The sequence below is a fragment of the Ostrinia furnacalis genome, unplaced genomic scaffold (assembly GCF_004193835.3).
Source record: "Ostrinia furnacalis isolate ACB-3 unplaced genomic scaffold, ASM419383v2 OfSCF7574, whole genome shotgun sequence".
NCBI classification, from domain to species: Eukaryota; Metazoa; Arthropoda; class Insecta; order Lepidoptera; family Crambidae; genus Ostrinia; species Ostrinia furnacalis.
The window spans coordinates 286,878-305,697 of NW_021137813.1; the positions used below are offsets into that span (position 1 = coordinate 286,878).

At 40.9% G+C, this 18,820-nt stretch overlaps 1 protein-coding gene and 2 non-coding genes across 4 annotated transcripts; all 3 read right to left on the reverse strand.

Moving 5' to 3' along the window:
* Positions 1–348: 348 nt before the first annotated feature.
* On the reverse strand, positions 349–18,347 carry LOC114365214 (armadillo repeat-containing protein 2). 2 transcript variants are annotated; one of them, XM_028321749.1, is made up of 19 exons: positions 18,211–18,347; positions 17,376–17,517; positions 17,104–17,230; positions 16,787–16,897; positions 16,335–16,488; positions 15,702–15,909; positions 15,517–15,619; positions 14,135–14,307; positions 13,637–13,833; positions 13,163–13,331; positions 12,543–12,654; positions 9,464–9,513; positions 8,867–8,998; positions 7,922–8,075; positions 7,388–7,531; positions 6,651–6,884; positions 4,460–4,542; positions 3,796–4,078; positions 349–1,302 (listed from the first exon to the last, which is right to left on the reverse strand). In XM_028321749.1, the coding sequence occupies exons 1-18, from the start codon at positions 18,345–18,347 to the stop codon at positions 3,797–3,799; spliced, it is 2,712 nt and encodes a 903-aa protein (XP_028177550.1). In that variant the 3' UTR covers positions 349–1,302; position 3,796. The 2 variants fall into 2 exon arrangements, with proteins under 2 accessions (XP_028177550.1, XP_028177551.1); XM_028321750.1 differs by lacking the exon at positions 3,796–4,078 and having other exon boundaries at positions 349–1,585.
* Positions 2,378–2,449, reverse strand: TRNAW-CCA (transfer RNA tryptophan (anticodon CCA)). Its single transcript has one exon. It is a non-coding gene; the product is annotated as a tRNA-Trp (tRNA).
* Positions 4,836–4,907, reverse strand: TRNAW-CCA (transfer RNA tryptophan (anticodon CCA)). Its single transcript has one exon. It is a non-coding gene; the product is annotated as a tRNA-Trp (tRNA).
* Positions 18,348–18,820: the final 473 nt, after the last annotated feature.

The following is an 18,820-nucleotide window of genomic DNA, read 5'->3' on the forward strand; positions in this document are numbered from 1 at the left end:
CGCCACTCGAGTTGCCAAACCGACGTGTCGTGTCGCTTCATCCGCCAGCCTCCTACTTCCGTCACTTCCACTGCTGAGTAAACATGACATAAGTACACCACCTTTTCGGTGAACGGGATCATAATAGCATAGAAAAAACTTTTAATAGTTATAAGAGAGACTCCTAAAAAGTGCAAACAATTTTTAAACCACCCACGAGTGATATAGTCAGTGCTTAGCCTGCCAAGTGCCATGCTATAGCTAAAATTACGGTCTACCTATTCCATTTTGATTATTTCGCAAAATAGGTAAAATGACTATGAAATAAAAAAATATATCGTAGGTACAAATGTTTATTTCATTACACATGATCATATAATTTTAACAAAGAAAGTATTTGACCATAAATACATATGATTCAACAACAAAAATAATATGTAAATTACCTATTTACAATTAAAATTGCATAATACTAGTAAGGCCTATTAATAAACAGCTCACACAGATAATGTACATGATAATCTTTAATAAGAATTCGATGATTAAATGCATAATTACATAATTATAAATGAAGCAATTAAAGTAGGTACTAATAAGTACAGTTATTTAAAAGAGTGCCAAAGAATTCCTATGACTACTTTTAACCGTACGAAAAATTTAATAAAATTTTATTCATAGGCATGAAAATCTACATTTGCAGACTTACGTCTGTCTGTGTATTATACTTCTCAAGATAAATGTCTCAGTTCTAATCCTACTTGGGGTCATAACTAATCTTAGTCAGTGCCCACAGTCGCTTCAGCTCAGCTTTAGGCAGCCGCAGTTTCTCCAGCAATGGTAATGGGCACGCCAATGAAGTTACAGATAAATATCTCAATTCTAAGCAGCCTACTTAGGGACTTAACAAATGTTAATTTCACAGACGATTCAGCTCTACACGACCGGAGTTTCTCTAGCAGCGGTATGGCCACGCCATCCAACGAGGTTACAAAATATCTCAGTTCTAAAGCAGCCTATTTGGGGTCCCCTGGGGACCTAGGTGGTCGCATGAGACCGCACCGAGACATTTTTATTGTGTATCGATTGGCTGGTACTCGAAGGGCTACCAAATCTTAGTCCGTGCCCACAGACGCGTCAGCTCTAGGCGTCCGCAGTTTCTCTAGCAACGGTATGGGCATTCTAACGAAGTTTTATAAATATCCCAGCTCTAAACAGCCCACTTGGGGTTTTATCTCGTGAAACCCTAGGTGTTCGCATGAGACCGCGGCGGTAACAATTTATTTATATTGTCTCGATTCGCTGGTACTTGAAGGGCTACCAAATCTTAGTCAGTGCCAACAGACGCGTCAGCCCTCGGCGGTCGGAGTTTCTCTAGCAACGGTATGGCCACTCCGACCAGCTCCTCCCAGGCTGACAGCCTCCTGCAAGGATCACAATCACATTCCTCCTCCCCCTCGCCGTCTTCGAAGCCCTGGTCCTCCCCCGAGCAACCGGTCCGGTCGCCGTCTTCATCCTCCGAAGGATTGTTCAAGCTGTAAGCTCGGATGAAGAGTTTTTGATTGGGTTTATCGTCGCCACAGTTATTGTTGTGGACATCGAATTGTACCTGTGGAAGAGAATTGTCAAATTGGTAGGTAAAATCATTTGATTGTGTAGTAAACTTCGCTTTAAGTGTGCTCTGGCCCGTGCTTTACCCTACGTCGACTACGAATCTACGAGCAAAACTTTATTATAAAAGTATGTGGGTAGAGCAAAGTGATAATTTCAATTTATAAATGCATTAAGTATCTGTGGCATAAATGCATTGGTTTTATCGACTCTACAATGCGTGCCCGGTCTGAATTACTGTAAGAACATTTTTTCTTAAAACAAAATACGTTTAGTTTTTAAACACAGTAAAGTTTCTAGAGCTATATTTATTAGTTATTTAACTACTTATGCTACTTTATTACTTTTACTAACGTAAACACATGACAATCACACACAAAATATTACAGAAAAGTAAGTTAATATGATAATTACATGGTGCTTGTATAGAGCGGGATCACTCGAGCGTCGCTCTCCCGAATGAGTCGCCTCACACGCTGCGAACACGGACTCATCGTCTGAAACAAAAGCTATCGTTGTAGAGAAAACAAACTAATTAATACACGTAAAAGTTTTATTTTTTGTTGGTCAAATCCCTTTGCATAAAACCAAGAAGCTCTACTATATGCAGTTTTTTCGCTTAATTTTGGTCTCACAAAGCTTACTTTTCTTTCTCTGCATGAGACTATTTCGGCCTCTTTCAAAAGAGAGACGGAGAATTAACACCAAAATTTTTTGAGAACTTGAAATAATAATATGCACGTTTTTATTCTCTATGTAAAAATAAATTAAAAAACCAAAATGAATATTTTGACCCCGACGTGATTTGAACACGCAACCTTCTGATCTGGAGTCAGACGCGCTACCGTTGCGCCACGGAGTCACATGCTAGTTGCGCCGAAATAGTCGAATAGGATGCGGTGTAATACGAAAGCGCCGCCATTTTTTGACGTAACCGCCCGGTCGATCGATGACGTTTCAAAGATAAACAAATCTTGCAATAGATAAACAAAAATAGATTGCCTTGCAGAAATAATGATACTGAAATAGTATTTTCAGTCGTTTACTTCATAGTATGTAACCTATTTAACGCTTAACATGAATAGTAATTGAGTAATGTAGAGTCTTGTCTTACTTTTGTTTGAAAACCTGGCACAAGTAAATAATGTAAGAAGAACATTTCTGGATCGCTTCGTCAAGGATGTAACGTGTGTTCAATGAGTTGGAAGAGATTGCTTTCTAGCAATAAGAATAACTAGTCGTTTTTTTGTGTTGTTTAACTAATGGCAATGCCAGATTTTGTATGGAAGGTGGCGTCTTTTTATTTTCGCGCGGCCATCGACCAAACTTTGTTTTTTGATTACAAAATAGTGTAATAAACCAAACTTACTATGGCATGTATACCTCTAAACTCAGTCTGAACTGAGTTACGAGCATTAGAAGTTTGATGATTTTTATACTAGATTTGCTTTTTTTTTTTGCGCTTTTTTTTTGCGCGCAAGTTTTGTAAGAAATTGCAACAAAATATTGCGCAATTTTTTTATTGCGCTGATTCTGCTGTATACTGATGTCTGGAGCCTTTAATGGATGGTATTGTTTGTTTTCACATACAATGTCACTATTTTNAGTTCAGTTCAAATTGGTTTTTCATTAAGTATTCGAAAGAATAGTTCAACTCTGCATGCTTAAATTTGTAGCTTAAGAGTCTAGTTTTTACAGCATCCTAACAGAATAAGTTATATTTCATTAGATTTCTCAATATTGAACAATTTCCAAAAAATGGTACTATTGTCCCCGGTCTACCCTACGTAAAATTTAATAAAATTTTATTTATAGGCATGAAAATCTACATTTGCAGACTTACGTCTGTCTATTATAGGTACTTCTCAAGATATAGATATGTCTCAGTTCTAAGCCTACTTGGGGTCTTATTAACAAATCTTAGTCAGTGCCCCCAAACGCGTCAGCTCTAAGCGACCGTATTTCCTCTCGCAGTTGTATGACCACGCCAACGAGGTTAAAGATAAATATCTCACTTCTAAAGTAGCCTATTTGGTCTTAACTAATCTTCAGTCGCAGTTTCTCTAGCAACAGTATGCCCACGCCAACGAGGTTGCAGTTACATGTCTCAGTTCTAACCAGCCTACTTGGGGTCTTAACTCGTGGAACTCTAAAGTGGTTGCATGAGACCGCATTTCTATTGTGTCTTAACTTGAAGGGTTCCCAAATCTTAGTCAGTGCCAACAGACGCGTCAGCCCTCGGCGGTCGGAGTTTCTCTAGCAACGGTATGGCCACTCCGACCAGCTCCTCCCAGGCAGACAGCCTCCTGCAAGGATCACAATCACATTCCTCCTCCCCCTCGCCGTCTTCGAAGCCCTGGTCCTCCCCCGAGCAACCGGTGCGGTCGCCGTCTTCATCCTCCGAAGGATTGTTCAAGCTGTAAGCCCGGATGAAGAGTTTTTCATTGGGTTTATCGTCAGCACAGTTATTGTTGTGGACGTCGAAATGTACCTGTAGAAGACAATGATTAAAATAGGTTGGTAAAATTATTTGGTCGTGTAGTAAACTTCGCTTTACGTCAAACTTTATGGCCCGTGCTCTCTTCACCCTAAAAGTAGTGCAAAGTCAATTTCAATTTAAGCATATCTGTAGCAAAGGCATTGGTTTTGTCGACTCTATATCTCCTCCCCGGTGTGGATTACTTTCATTTAAGAATCTCTTTTCAAAAACATACGAATACTAATGTTTTTATACGAGTACAGAGTACAAAGTTTCTAGAGTTCTAATTAGCTAAATTTTAACTCTGCGTCATTCTTTATTTCTATTACTAACATAAACACATGACAATCACACACAAAATATCACAAAAAAGTAAGTAAATATGATAATTACATGGTGCTTGTATAGAGCGGGATCACTCGAGCGTCGCTCTCCCGAATGAGTCGCCTCACACGCTGCGAACACAGATTCATCGTCTGAAACAAAAGCTATCGTTGTAGAAAAAACAAACTAATTAATACACGTAAAAGTTTTATTTTTTGTTGGTCAAATCCCTTTGCATAAAACCAAGAAGCTCTACTATATGCAGTTTTTTCGCTTAATTTTGGTCTCGCAAAGCTTACTTTTCTTTCTCTACATGAGACTATTTCGGCCTCTTTCAAAAGAGAGACGGAGAATTAACACCAAAATTTTTTGAGAACTTGAAATAATAATATGCACGTTTTTATTCTATATGTAAAAATAAATTAAAAAACCAAAATGAATATTTTGACCCCGACGTGATTTGAACACGCAACCTTCTGATCTGGAGTCAGACGCGCTACCGTTGCGCCACGGAGTCACATGCTAGTTCCGCCGAAATAATCGAATAGGATGCGGTGTAATACGAAAGCGCCGCCATTTTTTGACGTAACCGCCCGGTCGATCGATGACGTTTCAAAGATAAACAAATCTTGCAATAGATAAACAAAAATAGATTGCCTCGCAGAAATAATGATACTGAAATAGTATTTTCAGTCGTTTACTTCATAGTATGTAACCTATTTAACGCTTAAAACATGAATAGTAATTGAGTAACGTAGAGTCTTGTCTTACTTTTGTTTGAAAACCTGGCATTTAAGTAAATAAAGTAAAAATAACATTTCTGGAGCGCTTCGTCAAGGATGTAACGTGTATTCAATAGTTGCTATTGCTATGAGTTGGAAGAGATTGCTTCCTAGCGATAAGTTATAGTCCTTTTTTGTTGTTTCTTTAATTTGTATTAGATTACTTCTCTGAAACAAATTAAACATCAGTAAATTAGTAGGTAATTTGACCCGCGAAGTGCTCTGTCACACACAAGACAATGACCGTTTGTTTTTATCGTGTAAAAAAGATCGTACAAGACCACCGAGTTCGAGTTTAGTGTAGCGTATATTCATATTATGAAGGCAGTGAGTGCAGTGACCGCATCGGTTAAGTCTTGAATCCTTTTAGACGTAACGTGTGTATTTAGTAGTCACCTAAATAATAATTACCTACTTCTCTTTATGAAATCAAGCTTACCAAACTGAAAGTGTGCACTTAGCCGAGCTCTACCTCCTATCTCCTATAGCTACGTACTCAATTCGTAGTAGAATAGTAGCATAGCGAGCGACCATTACTTTGTATAGCGCGCATTTTGCAGTATGTAGTTATCTCTTGTACTGTAGCCCTGCAGTTTGCATTTGCACTTACAATTTGTGTATTTAATTTTTCATTTAGAACTGGGCGTCTTTAACTGACTGACTCACCAATCAAGGCAGTAAGCGCGGCGGCCGCATGTGCCAGTTCCAGTAGCACCGCGCACGCCGAGTTTGCAGAGAGCTTCAGAACGTACCAAAGAAAATATCAGGGGTAAAAGATACATCAACTTACCAATGAAAGCGGCAAGCGCGGCGGCCGCGTGATACGCATGAGCTTCAGCGAGCGGCGCGTGCGTGTGCGCGTTCCATAACACGGCGCGTTATTATGTTGCATGGATAATATAGTGGTGAGCGAATTCCAAAGCTCTTGTACTGGTAGAGCGCGTGCCAAAGCTCTTGGATTGGCAGGTCGCGTTCCAAAGCTCTTGGATTGGCAGCGTCGCGCTAATAAACTAAAATATCAACCATATTTAAGACACGTCATCAACTTACCAATGAAGGCTGCGAGCGCGGCGGCCGCGTGATACGCATGTGCTTGCGCGAGTGGCGCGTGCGTGTGCGCGTTCCACGGAGAGCGCGCGTTCCAATGCTCTTGGATTGGTAGCGCGCGTTCCAAAGGTCTTGGATTGGTACCGCGCGTTCAAAAGCTCTTGGATTGGCACTAATAAACTAAATATCAACCATAAAAGACACGTCATCAACTTACCAATGAAGGCTGCAAGCGCGGCGGCCGCGTGATACGCATGTGCTTGCGCGAGTGGCGCGTGCGTGTGCGCGTTCCACGGAGAGCGCGCGTTCCAATGCTCTTGGATTGGTAGCGCGCGAGCCAAAGCTCTTGGATTGGCAGCACGCGTTTCATAAACTCTTGGATTGGCACTAATAAACTAAATATCAACCAAAAAGACACGTCATCGACTTACCAATGAAGGCTGCGAGCGCGGCGGCCGCGTGATACGCATGTGCTTGCGCAAGCGGCGCGTGCGTGTGCGCGTTCCACAACGCACGTGCAAGTAGCGCTGCGCACGCCGCGTCTCCACAGCCAGCTGCGGCTACCAATGCACGTGCAGCTAGCGCGCCGGCGTCCGCGCATTCGCTGCCGGCGCCGCACACGTTGACTAAAACTCCTGCTGCAGCGCAACGCACGCTGGCTTCGTCTGCGAAGGAATTGATGGAGCAGACTTTTTCATACTACTGGGGGCTTAGTATGAGTTTATATCAAACGTATTCGATATCGACTGCGTAAAAAAATGACATCGATGTAGTTAACATTTTCGACGTGAATTAAATAAACATCATACCCTTGAGATTTAAGATTTAAAATTAAATTGAGGGAGGTTCTATTGGGATAGAGATAGTTGGATTGGCGACTGTACAGCATCTATGACTGCATGCGCACTATCAATACAATTTCAAGGTTTATCGGCGGTTTTTTATTATGGCACTGTTTTCTTCAAATAGCAAAGCCTGAAACTATCGATAGGAATTAGCCTGAGAACAAATAGAACAGGTAGAGAGCCAGAAGGAGCTTTTAGTTATCCCCTTTTTCATTTATAATTTAAAATAAAAAATAAAAAAATAAGTACATGCTCTATGCTCTTCTTCTTTTACAATCAATTCCTTATTCATTCTTACTTCAGTTCAGGTGTAACTTAATTACCATGCTCCAAGAATGGCACGAGCAAGTCTAGCGCGCCCTCGAGCACGATGAGCTGTGCTGAGCGCGTGTCCCGGGATAGATTCCCGAGGGCACGCACCGCCTCGCACGCCGCAGGCCCTGAGCCCGCCAGCCGTCTGCATGTCACTGTTGACAGGAATCCACTGTAAGCATGCATCATACGAACGCAGAGGGCCCGGAGTCAGCTTTCCGCCGATATTTTACTGTTGATATGATACACAGTATGCTATGATGCATCATTGTATTCACCATCATCAGTAGGTCATTAAGTCTTCATTGCAGGATCACGACGTTGCCAGATGCCATTGGTCGGGATTTGGTGGGATTCTCCAGATATATATGCCCACCAGATTCCCGGCGAAGTGCAAAATCTCGAACAAACATCTTAAGGGCATTTAAATTGTTTTCGTCTTTAGTTACGTTACACCTTTCCGATCGTCGTGAACGTAATTTGAATATATTTGACCAAAATTGTTAGCAAAGGCTTTATCTGACTATCCAATGGGATGTACCTACCTTTGCAAAGTTGATCCAGCAAGGTGTCCAGAGGATCAGGCGGGTCAGGTGGCTCTCTGTAGAAGGTAATATTGTTGAGGGTAGCCAGAGATGCGGTGGCCAGCTCCTCGCGCCGCTCTATCCAGCTGGGGCGCTCTTCGTCGTCTTCTTGGGGCTGTATGAAACCGGGTAAAACCTCTAGCATTAAAAAACCTGTATTATTCATATTATTAGTTTAAAATTGGAGTATAAAATAATGTCGGCCGTTTGGTGTAGTGGTTCAGAACGGACTACTATGTCGAGAAGTCCCGGGTTCGATTCCCGGCCGGGCAGAAATTGAAATGATGAATTTTAATTTCTGTGACGGGTCTGGGTGTGACAATGTATAATATTTATGTATTTAAAAAAAAAAGTATATAAGTAGTATATCCGTTAAGCTAGCACCCATAACACAAGCATTAAGTTGCTTACTTTGGGGCTAGCTGGCGCTGTGTGAAATTGTCCAAAGATTTATTATTATTATCTCTTTATCCAATTTCCTTCTTATTTTTAATATTTTTTTTACAATGTAAATTATAAAAAAAAACTAAAAATACATTATAAAAAAAATTCTTAAAAATAGTTAATCCGCTGGTAGCGGAGCAGGGCCCAGCTACCGGTGGTCAGGGTCACAGGCTGAGGAACCTCCGGACAATGCGTGCCGTGCTGAGGATCACCGCCTTTTGAATCTGACCCTTGAGCCAACCATCTAGCGAGAGCTTCTTAAGATGTTGGTCGAAGCTCTTCGCTATTAGCCCGTTCGCCGTTTATTAAATAAAATAAATAACGACCTTACTTTCAATGGCTGCTTTGGACGTGCGTTTACATACGGTGCGCTTTATCTCCCTATCTGTCTAGTGAGGCCATTTGTGCTCTCTTAGAAAAAGTAATTTAACGTCAGATAATAATATGATCATGGTCACTCACCACTTGTTCCATAGGTTTCTCGGCTAGTTCGAGGCAAGCCAGCAAGGCTTTGACGGTGCGTTCAGCGTGTTCCGCCGCGAGGCCCCGACCCGCCCGCTCGCACAGGCACAGGTTGGCTACCACTCGCACTGTCTATCATCAATTAATAAATAAAGAAGTAGGTAAGATGTTTGCTGTCCCTGTACACCACTTTCTTAAAATGTCAAACTTATTCTTATTGAATGAACAAATAGTTAATTATGCTGACACCATCTTACTTTGACTTTAACAAAAGTCATAAATTTGTCAAACTCCATACAAAAAGCATCGGTTATTGCTATAGTTACGGTTGTAGTTGTAGTAAGTTGGTGCATGTGAAAACTTGCTTTTTAAGCAACCAGAACTGGCTGTACGTACATTCTATGTTTTGATAGCTATATTTGAATGTGACTTTTTTACTGTTTGTTTAAATATCTGTCACTTTACTTAATTCTCTCTCTGAAAATACACGGTCTACCTCTCATCACTCTCTTCTTTTTCTTTAAATCTTAATTCTATCAGCACTCTGCACTTCTACTAGTGTTTCTAGTTCCTGTGCAACTCAGCCATATTGCTTACCTTTATTAGAACGTCTTCGTTGGAACCATCTGATCCACCCAAATCAGTGCCTAAAAAATTATTTAAATCATCAATCGAACTTCATACTTTTTAATGAAGTAAGTAAGTAACTACCCAAGTAACATTTTACTCCATTTAAGAGTTCAATAGTCGTTCACATGTACTCCACAAGCTGTGTATGTCAGCTGTATACGAGCTGTATAGCTTGCTATAATGCTTTTATAGAACCAGTTTGGGCACAAATTAGACAGCTTTAAGTTCACTATGGCTGTACATTAGCAGTATAATAGCATTATAATAGCAGTTTAAATAGTAACATCGTACTTAAGGCTGACTTACGGCACTATATGGGACGCAGTGTGAACCATACAACGTACGTGAGGACAATAAAGAGTAACAAGTGGCTAAATGCACAGCTTTCAAAGTTATAAAGTCCGACAAAAGTACTCCAATGCTACATAAAGTTCACGTGTGTCCTAAATTATTTCCACATTTTAATATTAGTTTGGTATTTGTACGTGAGTGCCAAGAGGAAACAACTCGGGCGGATAATATAATCATTTATGCAAATAATAACACGGGTTTTAAATACTTAATAATGTTAATGCCATTGGGAATGCAACTTTATCGTGAAATGTATACATATTTACAGCTAAAATATTTACGCGCCTCTGTAAAAACGCGATATTCATTTTAAAATATTTAAAACTGGCTGAGAGGAAATCTACAATTTTCAGTTTTTGATATTGTATTGGCATTATAATTATACTACGGTAATTAATTATANAGACGTAACGTGTGTATTTAGTAGTCACCTAAATAATAATTACCTACTTCTCTTTATGAAATCAAGCTTACCACACTGAAAGTGTGCACTTAGCCGAGCTCTACCTCCTATCTCCTATAGCTACGTACTCAATTCGTAGTAGAATAGTAGCATAGCGAGCGACCATTACTTTGTATAGCGCGCATTTTGCAGTATGTAGTTATCTCTTGTACTGTAGCCCTGCAGTTTGCATTTGCACTTACAATTTGTGTATTTAATTTTTCATTTAGAACTGGGCGTCTTTAACTGACTGACTCACCAATCAAGGCAGTAAGCGCGGCGGCCGCATGTGCCAGTTCCAGTAGCACCGCGCACGCCGAGTTTGCAGAGAGCTTCAGAACGTACCAAAGAAAATATCAGGGGTAAAAGATACATCAACTTACCAATGAAAGCGGCAAGCGCGGCGGCCGCGTGATACGCATGAGCTTCAGCGAGCGGCGCGTGCGTGTGCGCGTTCCATAACACGGCGCGTTATTATGTTGCATGGATAATATAGTGGTGAGCGAATTCCAAAGCTCTTGTACTGGTAGAGCGCGTTCCAAAGCTCTTGGATTGGCAGGTCGCGTTCCAAAGCTATTGGATTGGCAGCGTCGCGCTAATAAACTAAAATATCAACCATATTTAAGACACGTCATCAACTTACCAATGAAGGCTGCGAGCGCGGCGGCCGCGTGATACGCATGTGCTTGCGCGAGTGGCGCGTGCGTGTGCGCGTTCCACGGAGAGCGCGCGTTCCAATGCTCTTGGATTGGTAGCGCGCGTTCCAAAGGTCTTGGATTGGTAGCGCGCGTTCCAAAGGTCTTGGATTGGTAGCGCGCGTGCCAAAGCTCTTGGATTGGCAGCGTCGCGCTAATAAACTAAATATCAACCAAAAAGACACGTCATCAACTCACCAATGAAAGCGGCAAGCGCGGCGGCCGCATGATACGCATGAGCTTGCGCAAGCGGCGCGTGCGTGTGCGCATTCCATAACACGGCGCGTTATTATGTTGCATGGATAATATAGTGGTGAGCGAATTCCAAAGCTCTTGTACTGGTAGAGCGCGTTCCAAAGCTCTTGGATTGGCAGCGTCGCGCTAATAAACAAAAATATCAACCATAAAACACGTCATCAACTTACCAATGAAGGCTGCGAGCGCGGCGGCCGCGTGATACGCATGAGCTTGCGCGAGTGGCGCGTGCGTGTGCGCGTTCCACGGAGAGCGCGCGTTCCAATGCTCTTGGATTGGTAGCGCGCGTTCCAAAGGTCTTGGATTGGTACCGCGCGTTCAAAAGCTCTTGGATTGGCACTAATAAACTAAATATCAACCATAAAAGACACGTCATCAACTTACCAATGAAGGCTGCAAGCGCGGCGGCCGCGTGATACGCATGTGCTTGCGCGAGTGGCGCGTGCGTGTGCGCGTTCCACGGAGAGCGCGCGTTCCAATGCTCTTGGATTGGTAGCGCGCGTTCCAAAGGTCTTGGATTGGTACCGCGCGTTCAAAAGCTCTTGGATTGGCACTAATAAACTAAATATCAACCATAAAAGACACGTCATCAACTTACCAATGAAGGCTGCAAGCGCGGCGGCCGCGTGATACGCATGTGCTTGCGCGAGTGGCGCGTGCGTGTGCGCGTTCCACGGAGAGCGCGCGTTCCAATGCTCTTGGATTGGTAGCGCGCGTTCAGCTTAAAGCAAATAAGAGTAGTACTTGTGGACAAATAAACTGCTATTGATGTTAATGGACAACACATATAGTCCTTTTAACAGCCTACAGTGCACATGCGAACCATTGAAACACTTTTGTACAGATAGTAAAAAAAGGTTATTTTATTAACACAAACAAGTCCTACTACAGCTACTAGCTGTATAACAGTCTAAAACAAGTAAACATAACAGCCTTTGGCTTTATAAATGACCACGTGTGTTCTATTAAAATGCTAGCTCTATAACATCGTACAAGTAGGCCGTTAAACAGCGGTTGCCGTATCTCTACCCTCCTATAATGCTCTTAGTCAGACGGCTGACTAAAGGATAGTTGTTAGAGTATTATAACACCAACAATCGTATAAAAGTATAACTCTACACTAGTCTACACTCCTATAAGTCCCTTAGACAGGTATAGGTGTAATTAATTGCAATAATACAGCTTATACATCACGAGTGAACTGTACTAATGCTTTAAGTACACATTGGAACTAAATGTGAACTCTTAAATGGAGTAAAATGTTACTTGGGTAGGTACTTAACTTTGGAATCATTTGTGTTACCTATTAGATGTAGATCAGGATCAGAATCAGGGTCTCGCAGATCGTCGTTTCGTTTCGTGTAAAGCTCCAAGATCGTCAGAAGTACGTCCACGCTGCCTTCTTCATTGTAGATCTGAATGGGAATTTAGAATGGAAACATTGCAGTGAATCTTCGACTAATCCCAAAGAATCTCTGTCTGTAAATTCTGCCACACCCAAAACGGTGCAGTCCTGTTGTCCCCCCCCCAAGGGGGGGCCAACCAGGGGAGTTAACAGGACTGCACCCATAAAACAGGTTCAGCTGATTTGAAAATTATAATCATTTCATCCAGTGTCTAAGTAGCTCAGTTGGAATAGCAGTCGCCCGGCAAGCGGAAGGTCGTGGGTTCAATTCCCGCCTTAGGCAGTTCGATTTTTTCAAGTTACTTATTTATAATTTTCAAATTAGTTTGAGATGCGACTCTTAACTCTAAAAATTAAATAACTAAGGTTCAGCTGAGCTAGGATTCACGCCATGGCCCATGATAAAAGCTTATTGTGGTATTAATATCGATTATGACTAAGTACACTATGAAAGTATCGACTAAAATCGATAAAATGATTAAGTATATCGTGGCACGTCCTAGGTCTTGTAAGCTTACATTGATTCTCGCCTGGCGGTCGGCAGCGGCCATGTTTCCTAACGTGTACGCAAGTCTCACGGCCAATGGTGCGCGGGGAGCACACGCCGCTAGTGCGCGCACGCAAGCTCGTGCAGCGACGTGAGAAGCGCACAGCCACGCACAGCACGACTCTTCGGCTGAGAGGACGCTGAAAGAATTAAATCTATAGAGGCAATTGTAGACAAACGCAATGTTGCAGAATTTTTTCTGTCAAACAGCTTCACAAGGACTGCCCTTATGAGCTACTTATAAAGTAACGTGACACGATAAATTTTCAGAATTGTCGATTGCTTTCAATATAATCACGTAAAAAAACACTTAACTCGTGAATACGAATCTGTCACAAATTAATGTTACTTCGTCTAGAGGCCCATTTTGAGATCGACCAATTTCGTCTAATTTATGTAGGTATCCGATCAATAAATAGTTCGACTAAGTATTTAGTCTTATTACCTTAGACACCGGGCGACATTAGTCAGCACATCTCTGTCAGTATGATACATCAGCGCGTTGATCAGCTCTGCGAGGGCGCCACTAGCGACGAACGCCCGTGCCTCCTTTTCAGCTCCAGCTAGGTTGCGTAGAGCACCAGTCAGCTGGTACAGTGCATGTGTTGATTGTTCGGAAACTGCCCGCGGATTTTCAGCTTTCTAAATGGATACAAGGAGAGGATTCCATCAAATCAAAGTTTATTGAAATTCAAATAATACTTCTTTTTCTTAAAATTTTCTTGTTTGTCAATGTTGTAAACAAAATGCGAAAAAGACCATTGGATAACAAAATATTCAGCACCGTTTTATTAGAATATGTTCTGCCATGTGTGAACGACTTTCACTGTTGTATTTATATGGATGATTTCATCATCATTTCACACAATCACAAGCATCATCAATAGCATTTTGAATGAGAGTACTAATTAGGCAGTATTTTTGCTAATTATGTTGTTCTCACCGCATTATTGACGATCTTCAGGTGCAAAGCAGCCAAATGCAAGGCACCAGCTTTATGCGCCAGCGCACAAAGCCCGGGCTCTAACGCTAGAAAGCGCAGTGCTCCCGCGCCGTACACGCAGCATTCGCCTTCTGTCAGAGGATCAGCTCTGCCACAACCCTCGACTAATAATTCTAAAGAGAAACATAAATGAACATAACCTAACTGTAAAAAGGAAAACCGAATTTGTGTGACGTGTTGTAAAGGACAGTGCCAATCCATGTATGGAAGTTGGACCAAGTGCTGCCCAGAATGAAACCATAGTGCATTTTGTTCCTCAGGCCAATACTAATTTATAAACCGGAGCGCACTGAAATCTGTCCCTGGAGTCGAGAGAAAAAAAGAGTTTTGTTTTGAATTATTTACATACAAAATATCATCGATGTATACGTACTACGTATAAGATTTCGCGATTGTGGCATTAAATAACACTCGCTATGTTAAACTAGGTTAAACTTAACCAAACTGCATCCGTACAACTTACTTTAGTACGACTTCGACATTCTTTATAAGCAATCAAGCGCTGTTGCAGTAGTTTGGTTAGTTGACAGAAATTAATTATTTCCAAAATGGAGCAAGAAGTTTTAGCTTACAATAACTTCAATAATCGATTGTAATACACCAATAAATTGACTATTTGCAAGGATAGATAACTAAAACTTCTTACTTCATTTTGGAAAAAAATAATTTTTGTCAACTTACCAAACAATTAAAACAGCGCTAGATCGTTTATAAAGAATGTCTAAATCGCACTAAAGTAATGTGTACGGATGCAGTATGGTTAAGTTCAACATAGCGAGTGTTATTTAATGCCAAAATCGCGAAATCTTATGCGTAGTACGTATACATCGATGATATTTTGTATGTAAATAATTCGAAACTAAACTCTTTTTTTCTCTTAACTCCAGGGATAGATTTGAGTGCGCTTCGGTTTACACATTAGTATAGGCCTGAGGAACAAAATGCCCTATGGGTTGATTCTGGGCAACACTTGGTCCAGACCCTGGCACTGTCCTTTAGGGTTTTGTTGATCCAAATGAGAATTCAACGTTTTATTTAGGTGTATTTATAGCTTTACATAAAGTATACACATATTTTCAGGTAAAATTAAACTCGACTCAGCTAACATATCGCTTTAATTAAAGATTTTATCGGCATTCTGATATCGTTATATCAAAAGCCGTCAATACAGTACAAGGTCGTTGGTGACATTAACTATAAAGTTATTATTATTATGATCAATTTTCAACCCCATTATTATTAGTGGCCTAGTTTATTTTATCGCTCAATAGAATCAGAGTACCTAAGCCATAAAAACATCTTGTATAATTGAGCAGTCTTACCAAGTAAATTCGTGTTCCTAAAGAAATGATCATTCTTATCATTTCTTGCTATTTTGAAAACCAATTTGCTTGCTGCCGCTAAATTGGCTCCTGTCACTCGCATCTGGAGAAACAAAAAAATAATGAATTAAGCTGTTTGTTTTCCTTGAAGCAAATCAATTCTTCTTCTTATTTTAAATACTTACCGTAAGCATAGCTCTTGCAATCGCTACAAGTATTCGTTCGTCCTCAGCATCAATGTGCATGTACAAAGACCTAAGAACCAGTTCTCTAAGACTGCCGGCTGGAGGTGACTTCTCTAGGACGTTCTGCAAGGCTTCCATTATTAAGACTGTTCTTTCAACTGGCTGAGTGCGTTCGGACAGTGCTTCTGCTAGTTCAAGAACGCTGGCGCTGTAAATAGTAACTAAGTATATAGGTTTTATTAATTTCACACATTTCAGTGGCCTTTCAAATCAATCAGTGTTTTTCTTTAACAAACATTTCATCAGATACCTAAGACGTTAAAGATCTCATGACGTGATTGGTCATATTAGAACGACACGCAGAGTCCCATACAAGTTACTATGGGCGGGTGATATTTTTGACGACCATGCGCAGCTATTTCCATACAAAGTTGTAAACTTGTATCTTTTTTGTTTCCAGTCCGATTTAAATACTAGTTTTTCAGAAATTCTATGATTTAACTAAAGTATTTATATAAACATAATTTATTAACTTTTAAAATCGCTATTATGTCCAGAATTTCAGTATTCCAGAAAAGATACACCGAGAGACAAGAGTATTTCATAGATAAGCCACTAAAACAAACTTGTTACCTTTCGAGATCCGTCGCCGATGTATTGGGCAACTGCACAGCTAAATGCTTGACGGCTAAGTCGCCCAATGGGTCAGCTTTATGGCTAGCATCATAAGACACCGATTTGTTGCCGGCAAACTGTTTCCTCTTCACATTACTTTCAGGGCCTAGGGCTGAAACATCTTGCATGTAAGAGACAAAAAATGTCAAACAATATGCCGTGGACACTACACTAAGGTTGGATTCGACCAAACAAGAGTCAATATTAATCTCAGAATAAATCGTCAGTTTTGACATATTTCCCATACTGAAACTGTCAATGTGCCAGTTATACTAGGAGTTATTCTCGGACAAAAGTTTGGTCGAATCGGGCCTAAGAGGCAATACAAAAAAAATATCCAGGATTTTGGAATAAACCAAGTTATCCAATTATAAAGTCTTATTTTAGCAATAAAAGTTTACCAAACTTACATTTATAAGTGTTACTGTCTAGAGCCATAGCGAAATTAAGGTCTCCATCAGTTCCTCCTAATGGACGTGTTACTGAAATGGCATGCGCTAATTCTGTCTCCGCTTTTAATTCTGAAATAAAAGTATCCTACAACATCGCAATATAAAATTTCCTTTCTTAAGTTACTACTTACTCTACTTTATTTTTTGCTGCTATAGCTGTGATAGTTTCGTCAATTAGGCATTCTTTTTCTTTGGCATAGGTATCCACTATCCATTCATAAAAAGATGGTTTATTAAATCGTAAGAATGCCTAAAAAGATTAGTAGAATACTCACCATCATTTACATGCCCTGTGGTGTTCCTGCGGTGCAGTGGTTTGGCCCGCCCACTAAGATGAGGAAGTCTTGTGAAACCACTCCACCCATCGCCAGACTGCATCGTCTTTGCTTGTAAATTCCTCAGCTGCTAATAAGCATTTTTAATTAGTTAGACGATGTTTTTAATTAGGTCCTTTCTTTTCTCTCAATGGAAAATGTAGAGTCTTAAAATCTTTAACGTTCTATCGTGATCTCTTTTAGAAGTTATCGAAGTATTCTGTAGTTCTCACCGTGGTTTTTTTCTTGCCATTGCTCTGTGGTTCAGTAAGTAGGATCCCGTTTAGTCCCTCTTCATCAAGGCTGGCAATGCGGGCTCCCAGCACAGCGGTGGTCATCTCTTCTGTGTTCTCTGACAAGCTGAGGTACTTGAGACTGAGGGCGGGAGGACCGGGGAGTTACAAAAGACATAGTTTTAAATATTCGCGTATATGAGTTGAAAACTAGTTGACGCTATTAAAGCAATTTAGAGCCCAAACCACCTTCGATAAAACCTAAGATGAAAAATGATACGTGCGCAGCGGCCTTATAAGTAGCGCGGCGCGCTTACTACGCTATAAGTATTTGTAGCTTGCGACAAAGTACCCAAAAGTTTGGTTGATACCTATCGCTCACAGGTTTTCAAAAGTACAAATTAGCTGAGATAACGTGTCATGTCGAACGTTTTATCGAACAACAGTTTTCCGCGACAACGCGAACAAAATTCGGATTGCGTGAGCTTACTCTGCGGTTTTCCACAAGGCATTTAGGTAGGGTAAACCGACAGTTATTGGGCGCTGCCAATCATTGGACAAAACGCCCTTTGAATGTCCATAAAATGAATGAATACTTATTCCTTCAAATGCAAATTACAACTTAACGCCCTTTTAACTCCATCAGTCGGAATCTCTTAGATGTTGAAATATAAATCCTATTTTTAATTCAATAAATAACTATCCAATAACTCCTTTAAGTGTCCAATGACTGGCAGTTTACCCTACTTCTAACTAATTTAATTTTGCATAGTTCTTTAGGTGAACATTGGATAGTTCTGTATACGAACATAGTTCGGTAGTTCTTTGCACTTACTCAAACGCGCTGGGCGGGCGCGGGTCCTTCGTACGCGCGCGCTCGGCAAACAGCGTGCGCTGCGGCTCGCGCGGCGTGAACGGTCGCCGCGTGCGTAGAGGCCGCAGCGCGCCGCCCGACCCGCTGCCGCCGCTCATCTCTGAGGGACAGCAATAAAATCGGACCCGGTTTCGGAATTGAGATTTTTTGCTTGCGTCAATGGCAATTCAGAAACATGGGAGAAATATTCGAAAAGATAATTACTCTATGTTTTACTGACAGAAAGAATAAGGGTCTCTGCACACCCCTTTTTTCAGGCGCCGTCGACACGCGTTATATGCTTTCGAGACAAAAAATACGATGTTTATTTTATTGCATAATTTTAGATCAGTACTAGTTAGTGCATGTGACGCCTGAAAAAAGCGTGATGTAAGTGTACATGGAAATCAATATAAATGACGTTATTTTAAAATATACATAGAAAAAAAGGATATCAACCACTTAGAAGAGACGAAGACGACCATACCATACTATACCTTATTTGAAACACCGTAAAAAAGTCAAAAGTCAAAAGTCAAAATTTTCTTTATTTGTTTAGACTAATAAATAGTTCTTACAAATCGTCATTTTG

What these genes read in the sequence shown, in the direction of transcription:
- LOC114365214 (XM_028321750.1), bottom strand. Translation starts at nt 18,347, where the DNA reads ATGAGCGGCGGCAGCGGGTCGGGCGGCGCGCTGCGGCCTCTACGCACG. An exon ending in AGAAACCTATGGAACAAGTG is followed by an intron (nt 8,076 to 8,866) that starts GTGAGTGACCAT and finishes GGTTTCATACAG; the next exon opens with CCCCAAGAAGACGACGAAGA. An exon ending in GCTGGATCAACTTTGCAAAG is followed by an intron (nt 7,532 to 7,921) that starts GTAGGTACATCC and finishes TCCTGTCAACAG; the next exon opens with TGACATGCAGACGGCTGGCG.